Here is a 21,396-nt window from a genome sequence, read left to right as displayed (position 1 = left end):
GAAACAGATCCTTCTCTCATGGCCCTCAGAAGAAATCAACCCTTACAACGCCTTGACCTCAGAGTTTAACCTTCCAGAATTATGAGAAAATAAATCTCTAATGTTAGAGCAACCCATGTATAGTACTTTATTATGATAGCCCAAGGGAATAATACATGATGAAAATGGTAGCAAAAACAGATAAAATAGACTTTACGACCAAAAAATTGTTACTAGAGACAAATTAATTCATTTTATAACAATAATATTTACCAAGAAGATGTAACAATTATAAACATACATGAACCTAACAACAGAGTACTTAAAGACCTGAAGCAAAAACTGAGAGAACTGAAAGAAGAAAGAGACAGTCCAACAGTAACAGATGGAGACTTAAATATCTCACTTTCAGTAATGAATAGAACAACTAGGCGGAAAATCAACAGAGAAATAGAAGGGTAGGAATGCGAATCAAAACCACTTTATATTAATTACTTTACAGTAGCTGAAGTAAAACAGAATAGCAAGCAGTAGCAAAGACCTGGAAAAATTAGATATTTCATAAATTGCTCATGAGACTGTAAAATCAAGCTGCTTTTTTAGGGGAAAAAAATGACAGGTCCTCAAAATATTAAATATAACATTACCATATAAACAAACTAGTTCTAACAGTCATCTATAGAACACTCCATAAGAGCAGCAGAACACACCTGAGAAGGTACACCAGAAACATTCTCTAAGACAGATCATTCATTAGGCCCAAAACAAGCCTTGGTACATTTTAAAAGACTGAAATTCACACAAAGAATGTTCTCTAGGGGTGCCTAGGTGGCTCATTTGGTTAAGCATCTGACTTCAACTCAGGTCATGATCTTAGGGTCCTGGATCGAGCCCCACATTAGCTCCACATTCAGCATGGAGTCAGCCTGTACTTCTCCCTTGGTCCCTTTCCCTACTCAAGTTCTTTCTCTCTCAAATAAATAAATAAAATCTTAAAAAAAAAAATGTTCTCCAACTACAATGGAATGAAGTGAGAAATTAATAACAGAAGGGAATTTGGGAAATTCACAAATGAGTGGAAATTAAACAACACATTCCTAAAAACCAATGGATCAAAGAAGAAATCACAAAAGGAAATTAGAATGTAATTTGAGATAATGGAAAAGGAAAACACAACATACCAGAACTTATGAGATGAAGGTAAAACAGTTCTTAGAGGGTAATTTACAGCTGAAACTGACAATATTTAAAAATAAAAGATCTCAAATCAATAACTTAACACTCCACCACAAGATACCAAAAAAAAGAAGAGCAAACTAAACCCAAAATTAGAAAAAGGAAGGAAATAATAAAGAGCAGAAATAAATAAAATAGAATGGACAACACCAATAGAGAAAACCAATGAAATCTAAAGTTAGTTTGTTGGAAAGATCAACAAAATTAACAAATCTTAAGGGAGACTGAAGAGAGGAAAAAAAAAAGAGAAAAGAGTCAAGTTACTAAAATCAGGAATAAAAGAGTGAGACATCTACTCACAGAAGTAAAAAGGATTATATGAAAATACTATGAACAATAATGTCAATAAATTAAGTAACCTAAATAAAATGACACACTGCTACAAAGACACAAATTACTGAAACTGACAAATGATAGAAAAACTACATAACTTAGAACAAATAAATTAGTACTCATAAAATTTACAAAAAATAAATTAAAAATTCAGGCTTTTTTAGCTTTTCTGATGAATTCTACCAAAGAACTAAAAAACAGAATTCTAAAAAATGCTAATTCTTCACAAACTCTTCCAAAACTAAGAGAGAAGGGAACAACTCATTCTTGAGATATACCTGATACAAAAAACATCCAGAAGAAGAAAATTACAGATCAATTCTCCTTTTAAATAGACCCCAAAATCTTTAACCATATACTAGCAAACAGAATATAGCAACTATACACAAGATTAGACTTGCCCAAGTGAGATTTTTCCCAGGATTGCAAAACTCATTCAATATACAAAAATCAATGTAAGCCAATCAATATCAAATAACATATTAATAGGATAAGTGATGCGAGCCAAATCATGATCTTAATAGTTGCAGAAGTAGCATTTGCCAAAATCTAATACCTTTGTGATAAAAAAAAAAAAAATCCAGCAAACCAAGAATAAGGGGAAATTCCTCAACTTGATAAAGAGCATCAGGGGTGCCTGGGTGGCTCAGTGGGTTAAGCCTCTGCCTTCAGCTCAGGTCATGATCTCAGGGTCCTGAGATCGAGCCCTACATTGGGCTCTCTGCTCAGCAAGAAGCCGGCTTCCTCCTCTCTCTCCCTGCCTCTCTGCCTACTTGTGATCTCTGTCTGTCAAATAAATAAAATCTTAAAAAAAAAAAAAAAAAAGATAAAGAGCATCAGTGAAAAGAGCACAACTCACCTCACACATACTGGCAATGCTCTGCTCTGAAATGAAGAAAAATAAAAGGTTGCCTGCTCTTGCTCCTTCTATTCAACATTGTACTCAGGTTCTTTCTACCCAGGGAAATTAGGCAAGAAAAAGAAGTAAGAGGCATCCATTTTGAAAAGGAAAAAGTAAAACTATCTCTATGCACAGATGATGCGGTCTTCTATATGGAAAATCCTACAGTATCCACTAAAATACACTTGGAACTAGAAAAATGAGCCCAGCAAGGTTGCAAGATATGAGATCAATATGCAATCATATTAAGTTCTATTGCTCAGTGCTGATCACTGTGCTTATTAAAATCATTCTCCCAAAAGACAAGTCAAGATTTATAGCTGAAACATATTCCCAAACATCCCTATTTGCCATAACACTGTATTCCTAGTGTTGGACATTTAAATATGTAAGTCCACAAATAAATTAGTGAATACTGGGAGGGCCTTATACACTCGAGAGTAAAAGTACGGCAGTCTCTGCATCCAGACCGTTCAGGTTCTAGCTCGACGACTCAGTGAATGGCTGTGTGACATTGGGCAAGTTACATTACTATTCTGTGCCTCTGTTTCCTCCTAAGTAAAATGGGAAATAAAAGAGGCACCAAGGAAATAAATTGGGTTATATATGCAAGATGCTTAGAACAGTGTCTAGTATAAAGTAAACATTATACAAGTATGTTATTAAAGACATTCTCAATAATTCAACTTTTTGAGAATACAAGAAGCCTATATAAAACAGTATCTACTAGTAGGTTGGCAAGTTGAATGGCACTTTCCCAATGCTGCACCTTGGCAGGCACTGTTGTTAATAATCACAACCGTCCTGTCTCAGTCGTCTCAGTACTGGCCTCCAGTCAGCTCAAGTGGCGGAAAAGATTAAAGCTGTTGGCAGTCCTTGTTTCTACGCTCAACCCACCAAAACAGCATCAGAACTCAACCCTTACCCTGTAGGCTTGACCTAGTCCCCTCCAATAAATTCCTTCCCCACTAAAACCAGATTCTGTTACTGACTCCTAACTTCTAATAGGCCTACTAACTATAGATTACTAGGTTATTATTTAAATGTCACAACCCATGTTTATTCTTCAGATGATTATTAATAAATAGCCAGTTTTAATGCCAGTGTCAACTTCAAGGGATGTCTTTCGGTCAGTTATATCAACATTTTGTCAGTTCCTAGAGCATGCCAAGTCTTGTCCTGCTACACGCCTTTGCATTTATTGTTCCCTCTCTCTGGAATGATCTTGCCCTCCTCACTAACAGAAATGCCCGTTATCTTTATTACACGGTTTATTTCCTTCTGCAAATGCATCACTTATTACTTGTTTTTTATCTACATCCTCAATGACAATGTAAATTTGATATGGCAGAAAACTTGCTGGCTTATCATGTATTGTATACATAATAGTAGAAGAGAAACAGGGATGGATGGATGGATGGATGAATAATGGGTAGATGACAAATAGTTTATTAGTGAGGATTCAACTTCACTTTTTACTGCCAAAGGGAGTATCAGTAGGTTAAAAAAGAGAGAGATGTGAATAATAACATTTAAGGTGAAAATATATTTGGTATATGGCATTTACCATAACAGAAAGGTAAATTAAAGCATTTTAGAGGATTTTCTATGAAAATGGTTGAAACCAAAGTAGCTTCCTTTTAGCCCTCAGTCATGTAGAAAATGAAATCAACCAGAATATCCAAATTGCTAAGTGCTTTAGTTAATCAAGATCTTACTGTATATTACTGGTATATAATGACCCTAGGCTACAAAAAAAAAAAAGAAAGAAAACCTTAAAAATTATATACTGCTGGTATGTAATGACTCTAAGTCTAAAAAAAAACTTCACCATTATTCTTCATATACATTCTGTAAAGAGTTAAAGTGATTTTCCTAGAAATTAAATGTCAGCCACCATGCTTGATGCTAGTGGTTTACTTATCCTTTAGCTACAATGATAGAATAAAAATTGGGGCCAAATAGACAAGTTCCAGTAGGAATCAGCTGGTCCATAACTTATGGCAGGTATAGAGCCACCATTAATTAGCTAACACAGAAGGATATGATTACAACTTTTTTTTTTTTAAGATTTTATTTATTTATTTGACAGAGATCACAAGTAGGCCGAGAGGCGGGGCAGGGGGTCGGGTGGGGGTAGGAAGCAGGCTCCCCACTGAGCAGAGAGCTGGATGTGGGGCTTGATCCCAGGACCCTGAGATCATGACCTGAGCTGAAGACAGAGGTTTAACCCACTGAGCAACACAGGTGTCCCTGATTACATTTTATTCGACATAAAATTTTCCAATCCTAAGAAGTACAAGGATGTAGGTAGGATCAGCTCACTTAGCAACAAAAACAAATTGTTCCAACTCTGGTAAAAGAAAGAATAAAGATGATTCTAAGACTATTAAACCCACCTTTAGGAACAGTCCATTACATTCATTATTCTACAAGATTCTGCGAAGACAAAATCTAAATTTGGCGAATATTTGTCAACACCAATGGATCTTTCTCCGCGACTCTTTTATATCTTGCTCTTAATTATGTTTCTATTTTTCGGAACATTTTGAAAAATATCAAATTGTTTTAAAGTATCTAATAAGAGAATTAAATCGGATCGCAATGAAACTTGTCTTGTTTTATTCTGTTCTCCTTTGAAATAGTCTCCCACTAGTAATTATCAATTATCACAAACTAAAAGCTCCAGTTTCCCTCCCTGTGGTCCATGTCATATAAAAATATCCAATGCCAATGACTATAGCTAAGGATTTCAGTTATACAAAACCAGAGCATCCTCCCAACACATATTTCACCAGATTTTCTTAAAAATAAAAAAAATTTTAAAAAGCAAACCATGTTTTATATTACAGCCAACTTGCATTCAATCCAACCAATAGTATAAAATAATAACATAAAAAACAGATTATCTAAAATTCTCATTTTCTTTGGAAGTTATCTGATTTTTCACTTTTGGGTGTGTCTTTACCTTCCTAATTAGTTATCTTTTTTTTAAATAAATGTTTGTTTATTTATTTGACAGACAGAGATCACAAGGAGGCAGAGAGAGAGAGAGAGGAGGAAGCAGGCTCCCTGCCAAGAAGAGAGCCCGATGTGAGGCTCGATCCCAGGACCCTGGGACCATGACCTGAACCGAAGGTAGAGGCTTTAACCCACTGAGCCACCCAGGTGCCCCCCTAATTAGTTATCTTGATATCAGAAATGTTAATATTTATTTGTACCTCCTGAACTTTAATAGGAGTTGTAGGAGACAACTTAGGGAGAATGCCACTTAAGAATGGAAACCAGATACGCATTAAAAATTGGCCCCAAGTAATGAAGGATGATCAGGCTAACACAGGCCTTCACGGCAGAAATGCATCAGGCTTGTCAAAAAAGGGAGGTTCAAATGTAAACTCACAGTTCTCTGATTTCTTAAGCTTTCTGATATGAGATCCTCATTTTTCCTCTCCCTGCTCCATGCTGTCAGTTTCCTTGGTCATAGGCTGCTGCTTCTCTCCCTTCCCATCCTCTGTTCACCCTTCAGCAGGATCTCAATTTCCAACCTCCAATTCCTTCCTGGATGCAGAATGTCCTTCCTCACAAATTCAGCACATTTACAGACTATTCTTTTTTTTTTTTTTTTTTAAGATTTTATTTATTTGACAGAGAAAGAGAGACAGCGAGAGCAGGAACACAAGGGGAGTGGGAGGAGGAGAAGCAGGCTTCCTGTCCATCAGGGAGCCTGATGCAGGCCTCAATCCCAGGACCCTGAGATCATGACCTGAGCCCAAGGCAGATGCTTACTGACTGAGTCACCCAGGCACCCCTTACAGGCTATCTTTAAGGGAATTCTTCCAGAGTGGACTTTTTCGGCCTCCTGCTCACCATACTTCAGAGGTACACAGAATGTTTTAATTTTAATTTCAAAGTGAGAAAAAAACTAACACAATAATAATTAATACATAATAATGAATTATATTCATCTTTATACCAATGCAGCGATAGTTCTTAGTATTTTTATGGAGGAAAGGACCCACAAAGGTAAAATCATCTAAGGCCCACAGAATCAAAATGGGCCCTGAATTCCAAGTCAACCCAGTGTTACATTCTTTCCCACTCAAAACTGGTCCTTTCTAGCCTCATGGGTACAACCCAGATCAGAAATGACTGTATGAGAATTTATTTCAAAACCTGATTTATGGTAATGGTTGCATAACTTACTAACTGTACTAGAAATTATTATATGGTCCCTTAAAACTGGGTGAATGTTATGATGTACAAAACATACCTCACTAGGGTACCTGGGTGGCTCAGTCAGTTAAGCATCTACCTTAAGCTCAGGTCGTGATCTTGGGGTCCTGGGATCAAGTCCCGCATCATGTTCCCTGTTCAGTGGCTCCCTCTCCCTCCGCCTCTCACTCCACTCATGCTCTATCACTCTCCCTCTCTCTCTCTTTCACATATACTTTTTAAAAAAAATACATCTCACTAAAGCTGTTTTGGGTTTTTTTTTCTTAGTTTTTTATTTTTTATTAACATAAAATGTATTATTAGCCCCAGGGGTAGAGGTCTGTGAATTGCCAGATTTACACACTTCACAGCACTCACCATAGCACTAGAGCTGTTTTTTTTAAAAGATACAGAATTTAAAAAGAAAAGAAGAAACACAGGTATCTAAAGACAGAAAAAGATGAATTTCAGATTACGATACTTCTTTGAAATTCAGAAATTTATCCAGAAAGGTGTGCTACAATAATGACAGCTGAAATTTTATCTACCCTAAATATGAACAGTGTTACAAACATGGAGAAGGGATAATGACATCAAAAATGCCAAAACATTCTATATGTGAAAATAATTATGCAAGGTTGGTGCTAAAAAGATTCATTGTTGTAGTAATTAGGGAAGCCTGGTTGCAATTAAGTACAGGAAGGATATTAAAACTTCCAAAAGATATTTCTGCACGCCACAACAGAAGAATAAGAGCAACAGAGTAATTGGAACCACATCCAAACCCACTTCCTTGTTATTTACCAATATCATCTGAAGAATACAGTTTAGATGCTGACGTTAGACAATCTTCAGTTGACAACTTTAAATCATATTAAGACTAAAAAAAAAAAATCAAAGAATTTTATGACAAGGGTTAAAAGTTCATAGCCTTGGAACTATGAAAAATTTGGTGCCCACTTGTAAACCACATCCCGGCCACTGTCGTGTCTCTACAATAAAATGGTTTTGTTGTGGTTGAGGCAATCAACTCCGAGTTAATAATTAGCTACTATTCAAATCAAGTGTAATTTGCGTAATTGTATACCAGCTCACTTCTAAGAGAAGTTCAAAATTTCATTTTTAGCAACTGATATCGAATGTTATAATCATTCGTTTGTCATCCTATGTAATGCAATCAAAATGAGTAGAGAAGTACGTTTTTTTACCCACGGCATGAAATCACCATCATTTTCCAGGCAGCTGAAATTAAGTTCAAATGTTATCTGCTCAATGCAGGTGAACATTTATATAAAAAAAGAAAATGAACACATTTTTTAAAAGGTGAAGTTTCCTATTATACTACTTTGTAAAGTACCTAGAAATAGTGCTTCACATTTACATAAAGCAAAGTTTAATCATTCTGTGGTTTGGTATTTGGATCACGAATCTATAAATGTTATGTTAAATTGAAAGACGAAGTAAAGTTAGTCAAGATTTCTCTATTATATGGGGCGCCTGGGTGGCTCAGTGGGTTAAGCCGCTGCCTTCGGCTCAGGTCATGATCCCAGGGTTCTGGGATCGAGCCCCGCATCGGGCTCTCTGCTCAGCCGGGAGCCTGCTTCCTCCTCTCTCTGCCTGCCTCTCTACCTGCTTGTGATCTCTCTCTGTCAAATAAATAAATAAATAATCTTTAAAAAAAACAAAAGATTTCTCTATTATGAAAAGCTACAATAATTATAATAATAAAATCATTATGTCAATAGCCACCTTTTTAATTTCAGCACATTTCTAACACTGCAAAATATTTTCTCAAAAACCTAATAAAATTAATGCAAGTCATCGGAATACTTTCTAATTTATGCAGAATTTTTCACATCCTTTAGTGTACTAGATTCTCAAAACAACTCAGTATTGTTAATATAATGTTGATTGGCTCCCAACATCTATTTCACCTGCCTCTGACCAAAAAATAACCTTACCATTCTTTGGGGGAATCACATTTTCCCCCGTTACAGTCATATTGTTTGGGTGGAGTGAACCCCATCCCTGGTACCTAGAACAGCTTAAGACAAACAGCATATTTTTCAGTCCTCATTAATTGATTCAGGAATGGTCACTTAAGCCAGTGAAATATATGGTCTTGTTTTCTGGGCTTCTATGAAAAAGGTCTTCCTTTTTCTTCCATGGAAACTGCTAAAAGATTCTGTAAGTTTCCCTCATGGTACAGTATAAAGATGTAAGATCTGGAAGCAGTACTGCTTCAACTATAGCTCTGTGTAATGAAAGACAGAGAAAAGGGGACTTGGAAAAGGCAGCGCAGAATAGGAGGGAAAACAGGGAAGTAAAGAAAGACGAGAGGGAAAAAGAGAAAAGAGATGCCCAAGACTTGAGCGGCACATGAGATGAGAAGAAAAGAAGTTACAGAGAAAAGAAATAGGGTAGAGGCAAAACGAGAAGAACAGAGGGTGGGCAGCAGCGGGAGAAGAGAATGAAAATGGTCTTATCGCCCACCACCTTGCACTTCAGACTGGCTTCAACAGAAACTATTATCTATACCACTGCCCTTGAAAACTTAGCACTGTTCCCAGCTCAGAAGCTATTCTGGTTGTGGCAACCATAGCATGTCTCCAAGGAGACACAGTCTTTGGTTGAAAAGACCATCACCGAGGGAACTGCTAGATAAAAAACCAGAGGCCTTGAGAGGTTAAAAATCCAGATTCCTAAGCATGACATGTGAGGCCCTTAATACTCTTGGCCCAACTGTGTTCTAAAATTCTCTCCTACAGAGAACCATGCATCACCTCCAGCTCTCCATTAGGACAAGACTATCTCTACTACTAAGCCTTGAACAGACATGTCACCTCCCGCTCTAACCGAGCTACCACAGCGCCTGGGGCACAGTGAGTCCTCAGCTGACAAGAGCTCATAAAAAACCCACTCCAAATGTTCTCTTTCTCAAAATTCCCATATTTCAACAGAAACACTTGTCCATCAGGTTAAATTCCATGAGTCCGAACATGATTAGATAATTATCCAGACAGGTTCACTTTGTGCACTGTCTTACTCTGACTCTTGGAATGCAACGTGGGCACAGGAGGGGCCTGTCGTGTTACATGTACCCTTTCCACTGAGTGATCTTTTTTTTCCCTCTGCCTTTTACTAAATTTGCCTTCTTCCCTGGAGCTTCACCACAGGAAAGCTAGATCTTGCCTGTCCCTCGGTGCCAAAGCTTTTGTCTTTATTGTGTAGGGGAAAGAGAAACCAAAATTCTTGCTGTGACTCTGTTGGTCAAGCAGATCAACATCTCCTAGCTTCAGTTTCTTTCCAAATAAAATAGGAATAAAAAGTCCTGCCCTATACACCTGGGTGCCAGTGGAGCATTGAACTCTTGGTTTCAGCTCAGATCATGACCTTGGGGTTGTGAGATGGAGTCCAGACTTGCACTCAGCATGGAGTCTCCATGGGATTCTTTTCCCTCTGCCTCCCACTCTGCCCTTCACCCCTCTCTCACTCTTGTGCTCTCTCTCAAATAAATAAATAAAATCTTTTAAAAAAATTCCTGCCCTACCTACCTCAAGTGATTCTTATGAAGATCATATAAAACATTAGATCTGAAAATCCATGGCTTTAAAATAAGACTTAATCCATTTTTACTGTTAAAAGGTAATGACAAGAGCCAAGATATGGAAACAATCTAAGTGTTCATCAATGGATGAATGGATAGGGACACCTGGGTTGCTCAGTTGGTTAAGTGGTTGCCTTCAGCTCAGAGTCCTGGGATCGAGTCCCACATCAGGCTCCTTGCTCAACGGGAGCCTGCTTTTCCCTCTGCCTGCTCTGCCTGCTGCTCCCCCTGCTTGTGCTCTCTCCTTCTCTCTGACAATTAGATAAATAAAATCTAAAAAAAAAAAAAATGGATGAACGAATTAAAAAAAAATTTGTACATATACACACACACAATGGAATGTTATTCAGGAATCAAAAAAAGAAGGAAATCCTGCCATTTGTAACAACGCAGATGGACCTTGAGGGCATTATGCTAAGTAAAAGAAGCCAGTCAGAGAAATACAATCTTGCTTATATGTGGACTCTAGAAGAAATTTTTTTTTTGCTTAAAAAAAAAAAAAACTGAGCTCATAGAGAACAGATCGGTGGTTGCAAGAGGCAAAGGGCTAGTAAAATAGGTGAAGGGGGTCAGATGGTACAATTTCCAGTTATAAAATAAATAAGTCACAGGGATGTAATGTACAGCATGGTGACTATAGCTAATAATACTGTGGGAAAAAAGAGACCGCAACTATTTATCAGGATGGATGTTAACCAAACTTATTGTGGTGATCATTTTGCAATATATACAAATATTAAATCATCATATTGTATAACTGAAACTAATATAATGTTTTATGTCAGTTTTACCTCGATTTTAAAAAGGTAGTTAATGAGTCTAAAACACACTAATAACTTTAGCAACCTTGGACTGGATCAGCTACAGCAAATGGGCTAAATCCCTCCTACCGAGTTTGCTAAAAGCAAATCATCTCATCATTAGTTGTTTATCAAGTGCTTATCCTAATTCTACGGTTTTCTATGTTTTTCTAACTTTCCTATGAAACCTAAGGGCCATGAGACATACCCACTGCTAACAGTGGGTGTCCTATTGATCTCAAAAGATTGGAAGAGCCTGCTATTTGATGAGTACTGGGCTGGGCTTTGAAGATACCACTATAAGCAGGAACAAACATTATTCCTGCATTCATGGGACTTATCGGCTCAGGGGACAACATGAGCAACAAACACACACACACACACACATACCCCAAATGACTGGAAAGCAGTGTATGTAGGTAGGCATGCATGAGTTTGCACTTCTTGAACCCTCACTTTGAAACAGCCCCACTGGTGATATCAAACCCCCTCTTCCACTCCCATCCCCAGGGAACCACACACCTCCACACCATGAATCTCACTGTGCTAGGTGCTGGAAGAGAATTAAATTCTACCATACGCTACAAGAGAATTTCTTCCAAAGCTAATTAATCATTGACATGTAAGTAAAGCAGACTAGGTAAAGATCAGGAGATTTAAATAGAGTCCCAAATCCAGGACCAGCCACATAATTTGCAAGTACTGGTGCAAAGTGAAAAAAATGTAGGGTCTCTCATTCAAAAATAATTAAGAGGGCGCCTGGGTGGCTCAGTGGGTTAAAGCCTCTGCTTTCGGCTCAGGTCATGATCTCAGGGTCCTGGGATCGAGCCTACATCGGGCTCTCGGCTCAGCAGGGAGCCTGCTTCCTCCTCTCTCTCTGCCTGCCTCTCTACCTACTTGTGATCTCTGTCTGTCAAATAAATAAATAAATCTTTAAAAAATAATAATAATAATAATTAAGAATCTCATGGCAGTGATAACAGAGTATTTAAACTAAGCCTAGGACCCTCTGTGACTGCACAGGTCAAACCCCTTGAAGCCTTCCTGGCTTCCAACATTATTGAATGTGTAACTTGTAGCCAGTGAACTTACCCTGCCTCAGGTTCCTTACAGATTTAAAATTAGAGGAAGGAAGAAAAGGCTTTCAGCCTCTTTCCATAACCAACATCTGTGTTTCTCTATGTAGAAGGCAGTTCATTCATTTGGAGAGAATTATTTTACCCTTTTATATAACCCATTAAAATGCTCACTGTGACTGAAAGCTAATGTTGAAACCCCATATGTAGTATTTTACCTTCAACCATTTTGATGTTTTTTCTAACCTCTAGACAAGTCCTTAATTTTGTCTATGAGAACAAATCTCCAAACAGATTTCCAAGTTTACTAGTCTCCCATGTATGCCATTTAAATCTGAAATTCCTAACTGAGGTTTCCATCTATAAAGTAATTTTTCCCATAGTAAAATATCACCTTACATAAATTTGGTATTTTCTTTTTTTCTATTCCTGAAAATTTATCAGTTCTGAATAGGCATCTAGGTCTGCTCCAATAAAAAGGAGACAAAATGGCAATCTTAGACTTAGTTAGCCTTTTAATTCCACCAGGTTAGTTTTTAGCATGACATAACTGATAACTCTCTAAACCAGGGATTCTAACCTGGAGTCCGTGGAAAGAATTCTGGGAAGTAATTAATTTAAATGGAAACAAAATTATATCTCTATGTTCATCCAACTTCTAACAAAATTTAGCATTTTCTTCAATTATGAATGTAGACAACAAACTCCAGGAGTGTTAGTAGTTCATATGGCTTGATTACGAATAAACTATCCATATTTTCATAGCATATTCTAGATATTGCAAATATCTTAAAACATCATTTATGTTCAACATTACCTCAAAATTGCAATAGTTACGATAATAGATCATATGGCTTAATGTATTAGTAAAAAACTGCATGTGTTGGGGCGCCTGGGTGGTTCAGTGGGTTAAGCCTCTGCCTTCGGCTTGGGTGATGATCCCGGGGTCCTGGATCGAGCCCCACATCGGGCTCTCTGCTCTGCGGGGAGCCTGCTTCCTCCTCTCTTTCTCTGCCTGCCTCTCTGCCTACTCGTGATGTCTATCTGTCAAATAAATAAATAAAATCTTTTAAAAAAAAAACTACATGTGTTATTACAACACAAAACTGGTTTTTATATAGAAATAACCATATTTTAATAAAACTGGCTCCCTTGTAATGATAAGTATATCATTTTATGCATCTAAAAACAAAATTCTGAAAAAAGGTCCATAGCCTTCACCAGACTATTCAAAGGGACCATAGTACATAAAAGGTGAAGAAATCCTGGTCAAAAGGAGTTACAGAGCTCATGTGACAATAAAATAGAACCAAATGTACTCTTTTCTCACAAATAGTAATAGACCCATTTTAATACAGTCTTTAAAACTCTAATTCAACAGCAATGTCTACATATAACAAAATCTTCATGGCCTGTTTATTTTAACTTAACAATAATTAAGTATACCAAAATAGAACAGCTTTTGCTGTTGTTGTTTGTGTGTTTTTCCTGGTTTGTTTGTTTTTTTTCTTTTTGCAGATGGGATTTTTGACCATAGGATTCAATATGAAAGAGTATAACCCAGACATATGCCTACACCCACAATCTCAAATGTTCTTTGGCTTGGTACCTGAGATGACAGTAGGTTACAATCAATGAACAGTCCTTTCCCTGTTTTGTATCTTTGTATCAATCCAGCCATAATGGCTCCATATGCATACAGGCCAGTAGCAAGATCAGTCATGGCCACTCCCGGACGAACTGGGTCTCCATCCTGGGTTGGGGAGAGAAAATCAGAGAAAATTGAAAATTGAAACCATCATATGATCTCTCAAATATTCTAAGAGAAAACAGAAGAAAGAATTGTAGATGACATGTGCATGCACACACACAAAAGGAATACACCAAGCTGCTATAGTGGATATTTGCTGCTGGTAAGAATATATTTCTATTTACTGTATCTCTCACTCCATGTCCTACAGACCAAACCAAACCAAATAAAATAAAATAGAATATTTTATGGGCGCCTGGGTGGCTCAGTGGGTTAAGCCGCTGCCTTCGGCTCAGGTCATGATCTCAGGGTCCTAGGATCGAGTCCCGCATCGGGCTCTCTGCTCAGCAGGGAGTCTGCTTCCTCCTCTCTCTCTCTCTGCCTGCCTCTCTGCCTACTTGTGATCTCTCTCTGTCAAATAAATAAATAAAATCTTTAAAAAAAAAATTATAAAAAAAAATTAAAAATAAAATAAAATAGAATATTTTAAATATGCCTGAAATTCCTTCTTAATATATTTTACCTAGTTTAACAGAAAAAAAAAATAATTGAATTTGAATTCAAATAAGGAAATTCATTGGAAATGAAAGAGAGGTTTGGTTTTGCTTTGTTTTTGTTTCTTGTTGGGTAAGAGGATCTCCCAAGAAAAAAGAAGGCAGAAGACCTGGTCTACTCTCCTTATAAGCACGTTAGTTACTGATGAATATACTAATGATATTAACTTTAAAAAAAAAAAAAAAAAGTACTCATCCATAGAAGGCTTTTAGCAGAATACTCTTGTTTTAGAACCATTATGGTAAACAAACCTAGAATCTATAGGTTTGTAAGAGACATCACCTATGCAATTATCGGAGTATAAAATGGAATATTTCATAGCCTATAATGTTCCCTATTGTACAAGGTAACCCATGTACATCATTAGAGATCATATCTATTGCTCCGGGATAGACAGTTTTGTCTACCATGGGAACAAAGAATCTAGGGGCCTCTCTCAATGTCCAGGACCTCTGTCTGCTTTTCCTGTGACTTTCAGTTCCTTGTATCCTTAAAATTACAAGTAAAGCTTAATACTGATTAACATCTTCAATTCATGTCAGTCTGATTTGACAATCCAATCACTGACCTATATGTAAAGATACTAGAATAGTGCCTGGCAAACAAGAAGTCTCCTATAAAAATCAGCTAACACTATCATTAACATTATTATCACTCATTGTTATATCATAGAGTTTCTATTTTGCACTACCTCGAATTTTGTTAATCCGTTCATCACACAGAATACATTAAAAAGCCTATATTTCATCTGGTTGATACACTCATTCAATCACCTCCTTATTCATTAATTCCAGCTGCTATTCAATCATTTTCAGAAGGTAGTTTTTCCTTTCCTGCAATCCATACATGAACTACACCAATCATCTTATGAGAGTGCTAAATAACGTTAAAATCAAGTAAGTGAGAATATTTAATAACTAAACTTTTTCTCTGCTCTTTAACACAATTTCAATGAAGATACAGCAATGAAAATTGGAAACCTCTGGCTGTTTCCTACCCATTATGATTGGAAAAACTTGTAGTGGCTTGAATCAGTAAATTTAAAATTAAAATCATCATTGGGATTTAAGATTATTTATATTGTTAAAAATGAGAGAAAAGAAAAAATAAATTAAAAAATTTAAAAAATGAGAGAAAAGTACAAATTTAAGTTTATAGACACATTTTCTTGCTATAAAATGAATAAACTCATATTTTATCTGCTCTACTTCTCAGACCAATAGGAATAAATTAGACAATAAATCCTTTATCTTATATTTAAACTTCCTGAAAAGGGGAGGCTTTTATTACCTGCTTAATATTCCAAAAACATCATTATCCAGAATAACAGTATGAGATTATAAGTATTAAACAAACATTAACTCGTCAATATATCAGAGACAACATTATCACTGTTAAAGGTGATAAAATTATTTATATCAAATAATTTTATGAAACACCAACTTACTAACATACTTAGATTCAAAGTATGAATCGGGCTTACTAACATACTTTAGATTCAAAGATACAAATAAGCTGAAAATATGAAAGCATGGGGAAAAAATATGTCATGAAAACAATAGCCATAAGAATGTTGGAGTGGCTATATTAATATCAGACCAAAGAGTTATTAAAACAAACCAAAAAAATGTCACAAGAGAAAATGGGATCATTGCATTAGGAAAATATAACAAGTATAAACATATATGCACATGTTTCCATATATGGAAAAAAACAAAAAGCCAAAAGTGACTGATTTGAAAGGAGAAACAGACACTTCAGGAATAATAGAAGGTTTCAAAACTCAAATATGAATAGTGAATAGAACAACTAGATAGGAAATCAAGAAAGAAAGAAAAGATTTGAACACCATAAACCAAATATATTTAATATCTAGAAAACATATCCAACAACAAAATGCACATTCTTCTCAAGTGCACATGGAAAATTCTCTAGGACAGACAATATCATAGGCCATAAGACAAATTAAAATAAATTTAAAAGTAGTGAGTTCATACAAAATATGTTCTCAAATAATAACTGAATGAACTTAAAATCACTAACAGAGGCATAATTTGGAAAACCAAAAATATGTGTACAGTAAACAACATAATTCCAAAGCATTAACAAGTAACAAACAAAATCACATAAGAAATTAGAAAATACTTCAAGATTAATAAGAGGCATCCATATTGGTAAAGAAGTTAAAATGTTGCTATTTGTGAACAACATGATACTATACACAGAAAGTCCTAGACTCTACCAAAAAACTACTAGGAGTAATAAATGAATTCAGTAAAGTTGCAGGATACAAAATTAATACCCAGAAACCAGTAGCATTCTATATACTAATAACAAAATAGTAGAAAGAGAAATTAAGAACACAACCTCATTTGCAATTGCACCAAAAAGAATAAAATACATAGGAATAAACTCAAAGAGATGAAACACCTGTATTTTGAAATCTATAAAACACTGATTAAAGAAATTGAAGAAGAAACAAATGGAAAGATATTTTATGCTCATGGATTAGATGAACTAAGAATATTTAAAATGTGCATACTACCCAAAGCAATCTACAGATTCAATGTGATCCCTATCAAAATACCCATAGTGGTTTTTTTTTTTTTTTACAAAAATAGAACAAATTATCCTAAAATTTATATAGAACCACAAAAAATTTCAAATAGTCAAGGAAATCTTGAGAAATAAAAACAAAACTGGAGGTATCACAACCCCAGATTTCAAGTTATACGACAAAGCTAAAATAATAAGGGCACCTGGGTGACTCATTCAGTGCCTGCCTTCAGCTCAGGTAATGATCCTAGAGTCCCAGGATTAAGTCCCACATTGGGCTCCCTGCTCAGCAGGGAATCTGCTTCTCCCTCTGTCCCTCACCCCACTTGTGCTCTCGTTCTCTCTCTCTCAAATAAATAAATAAAATCTTTAAAAATAAAGTTGTAGCAACCAAAACAGTTTGGTACTGCCAAAAAAGAGAGAGAGAGAGAGAGAGAGAAATAGACACATAAATCAACAGAACAGAATAGAGACCCCAGAAATGAAACCACACATATATGATCAATTAATCTATTACAAAGGAGTTAGGAATATACAATGGAGAAAAGACAGTCTCTTCAATAAATGGTGCTGGAAAACTAAACTGCTGCATGTAAAAGAATGAAACTGGACCACTTTCTAATACCATACACAAAAATAAACTCAAAATAGATTAAAGTCACAAATGTGAGCGCTGAAACCATAAAAATCCTAGGCACTAATTTCTCTAACATCAACTGCAGCAAAATTTTTCTAGGTATGTCTCCTAAGGCAAGGGAAACAAAAGCAAAAATTAACTATTGGGATCGCATCAAAATAAAAGGCTTTTCCACAGTAAAAGAAACCACCAACAAAACAAAAAGGCAACCTAATGAATGGGAGAAGATATTTACAAATTCAAAAAGATATATACACTATATTTATTGCAGCATTATTTAACTTATATAAACACTATATTTATTGGAGCATTACTTAAAATAGCCAAGATATGGAAGCAACCTAAGTGTCCATTAGTAGACAAATGGATAAGGAAGAGGTGGTATGTATGTACATGTGTATGTACACATACACACACACATGCACAGATATGCTGAAATACTACAAAGTCTTAAAAAAAGAATGAGATCATGCCATTTGAGAGAACATGGTTGGACCTAGAGGGTATTATGCTAAATGTAATAAGTCAAACAAAAAGACAAAAACCATATGATTTCCCTTATATGTGGAATCTAAAAAAATAAAACTAATGAATTAACAAACAAAAAGCAGAATCAGACTTATAAATACAGTGAACAAACTAATGGTTGCTAGAGGGATGGGAGGTTGGGGATGGGCAAAATGGATGAAGGGGTGTGAGAAATATATAGGCTTCCAGTTATGGAATAAATTAGTCATAGGAATAAAAGGCACAGCATAAGGAATATGACAAATCGTAGCTACACCTGGGTGAACATAGCATAATATATAAACACGTGGAATCACTATGTTGTACACCTGAAACTTATGTAACAGTGTATATCAACTATACTCAAGTAAAAAAAAATACTTTTTAAAAGAAAATGTTTCAAGAAAAGTGAAAATAAAGGTACAACATACCCAAATTTATGAGATGGAGCTAAAGCAGTATTTGAGGGCAATTTATAGCTGTAAATACCTATATTTTAAAATAAGAAATATTTCAAATGAATAACTTAGCATTCCTCCTTTAGACATTGAAAAAAGAAAAGCAAACAAAACTCAAAGAAAGTGAGAAGAAGGAAGTAATACAGGGTAGAGCAGGAAATAATGAATAGAGAATAGTAGTCCAATGGAGAAAAATCAAGAACAACAAAAAAAAGTTGGCTCCCTGAAAAGATCAACAGAAGTTGACAAATCTGTACCTGAACCTTATTTTTTTAAGATTTTATTTATTTATTTATTTATTTGAGAGCCAGAGAGTGAGAACATGAGCAAGGAGGAGTGGTAGAGAGAGAAGCAGACTCTCCACTCAGCAGGGAGCCTGATGCAGGACTTGATCCCAGGACCCAGGGATAATGACCTGAGCTGAAGGCGGATGCTTAACTGAGCCACCCAGGTGCCCCTGTAGCTGAACTTTTAGAAAAAAGTGAAAAATAAATCTAACTAGCAAATAAATAGAAAAACTGAATAGATACGACAATTAGAGAAACTGAATTTGTAATCAAAATCTTCCAAAAAAATTCAAAAAGTCCTGGAAAATTCCACCAAGCATTTTTTAAAGTTTTGATTTAAATTCTAGTTAGTTATCATACTGTGTATTATTAGTTTCAGGTGTACAATATAGTGATTCAATGCTTCCATACATCACCAGGTGCTCATCACAGGAAATGCAGTCCTTAATCTCCATCACCTATTTAACCTGTCTCTCCCCACCCACCTATCCCTTGGTAACCATCAGTTTGTTCTCTCTAGTTAAGAGTCTATTTCTTGGTTTGCTTCTCTTTTTTCCCCTTTGTTCATTTGTTTTGCTTCTTAAACTCCACATATGAGTAAAATCATACATCTACCAAGCATTTAAAGAATTAATGTTAATTCTTTGCAAATGCTTCCAAAAACTCGAAGAGGAAAGAACACTTCTCAACCTCTTCTGCATGGCCAGTAATATACTAAGGTCAAGCCACACAAAGACATCACAAGAAAATAAAACTATACAGGCCAGTATGTCTTATGAGTGTGAACACAAATTCTCAACAGAACACTAGCAAATTGAATCTGGCAATATACAAAAGGATTATACATCATGAGTAACTGGGATCGATTTTCTCAGGAACAAGGTTGATTTAACATTTGAAAATCAATCAATGTAACAATCAAATCATTAAAATAAAGGACAAATGTAAAATGATCATCGCGACAGATGCAGATAAAGCATTTGATAAAATTCAACACCCTGAATGATGAAATATTCAACACACTAGGTAGAAAAGTAAACTTCTTCAATCCCACAAAGGACATATGTGAAGAAAAACACAGGTCACATCATAAGTAACTGTGAAAAATTGAATGCTTTCCCCCCTAATATCAGGAAAAAGAGAAGGATGCCTGTTCTCATCACTTCAATTCAACATCGCACTGGAAATTTTAGCCAGTGCAATTAGGAAAGAAAAAGAAATATAAGGAATCTGGACTGAAAGAAAGAAGTAAAACCATGTTTGCAGATGGCATTATCCTATATATAGTAAATTCTTAGCAATCCACTAAAAAACTCTCAGAACTAATGAATGAGTTCAGCAAGTTTGCAAATAGATGGCAATATATAAAAGTCAACTATCTTTTCACAGTAACAATAAACAAATTAAAAATGATAAGAAAACAATTCTATTTACAATATCATTAAAGGAATAAAATACTCAGGAATAAATTTAACAAAAGAAGTACAAACCTATATCTTGAAAACTATTGAACACTGCTGAAAGAAATTAAAGAAGACCTAAATAAATGGAAAGACATCCCACTGTCATGAATCAGAAGACTTTATATTGTTAATATGACAATACTCCTCAAATTGATCTACAAATTCAATGCAATTTCATCTACCAAAATCCTAGGTCCCTTGTTTTGTAGAAATAAAATCTAATTCTAAAATCCATATGGAAATATGAGGAAAGAAGCTAAAACAATATAGAAAAAGAATAAAGTTGGAAGATTCAGACTTCCCAATTTCAAAATATACTGACCAAGATATACAGACCAAGGAAATTCTCAGGTTTACTTTGAATTCCTTTTTGACAAGCATACCAAGATAATTCAATGGAGAAAGAATAGTCTTTTCAAAAAATGGTGATGCAAAAGAGTGAAGTTAGAGCTCCTCCTTACACCATATACAAAAATTAACTTTAAATGGATCTTAGACCTAGACATTAGATCTGAAACTATAAAGCAGAAGAAAATATAGAAGTAAACTCTCATGATCTTAAATTTGGCAATGATCTCTTAGCTATGACACCAATAGCAACAAAAGGAAAAAAGAGATAAATGGAACATGTTTAAAATTTAAAACATATGTGTTTCCAAGAAAACCATCAAGAAAATGAACAGACAACCTAAAAGTTTTTTCAAGTCACATATCCGATAAGGAACTTAGAACTAGAATTTATAAAGAAAATCACTAATTTACAGCTCAAATAGTAAGAAGGGAAATAACCCATTTTTTTAAATGGGCAAAGGATCTGAATAGACATTTCTCCAAGATACACAAATGGCCTTTAGCACAGGAAAAGATGCCATCAGAGAAATGCAAATGAAAACCACAATGAGCTTACAACCCAACAATAAAAAGACAACCCAATTTTAAAATGAGCAGAGTGTTGACACACTTTCAAAAAAAGATATACAAATAGCCAATAAGCACATGAAAAGATGCTCAACATCATTAGCCATAAGGGAAATGCAAA

General features: G+C 35.5%; 1 protein-coding gene across 15 annotated transcripts in view; it reads right to left on the bottom strand.

Annotated features, from left to right (window-relative positions):
* SUGCT (succinyl-CoA:glutarate-CoA transferase) overlaps positions 1–21,396 on the bottom strand; it is an 811,293-nt gene that overhangs the window by 644,084 nt on the left and 145,813 nt on the right. For all 15 annotated transcript variants that reach the window (XM_059170572.1, XM_059170564.1, XM_059170578.1 and 12 more), the window contains exon 8: positions 13,754–13,897. In XM_059170572.1, the coding sequence (XP_059026555.1) occupies positions 13,754–13,897 (144 nt within the window). The remainder of the gene's footprint in view (positions 1–13,753; positions 13,898–21,396) is intronic.

The sequence above is a fragment of the Mustela lutreola genome, chromosome 4 (assembly GCF_030435805.1).
Source record: "Mustela lutreola isolate mMusLut2 chromosome 4, mMusLut2.pri, whole genome shotgun sequence".
NCBI lineage: Eukaryota > Metazoa > Chordata > Mammalia > Carnivora > Mustelidae > Mustela > Mustela lutreola.
The sequence above is the reverse complement of the archived record's forward strand: the minus strand, read 5'-3'. Positions and strand labels throughout refer to the sequence as shown.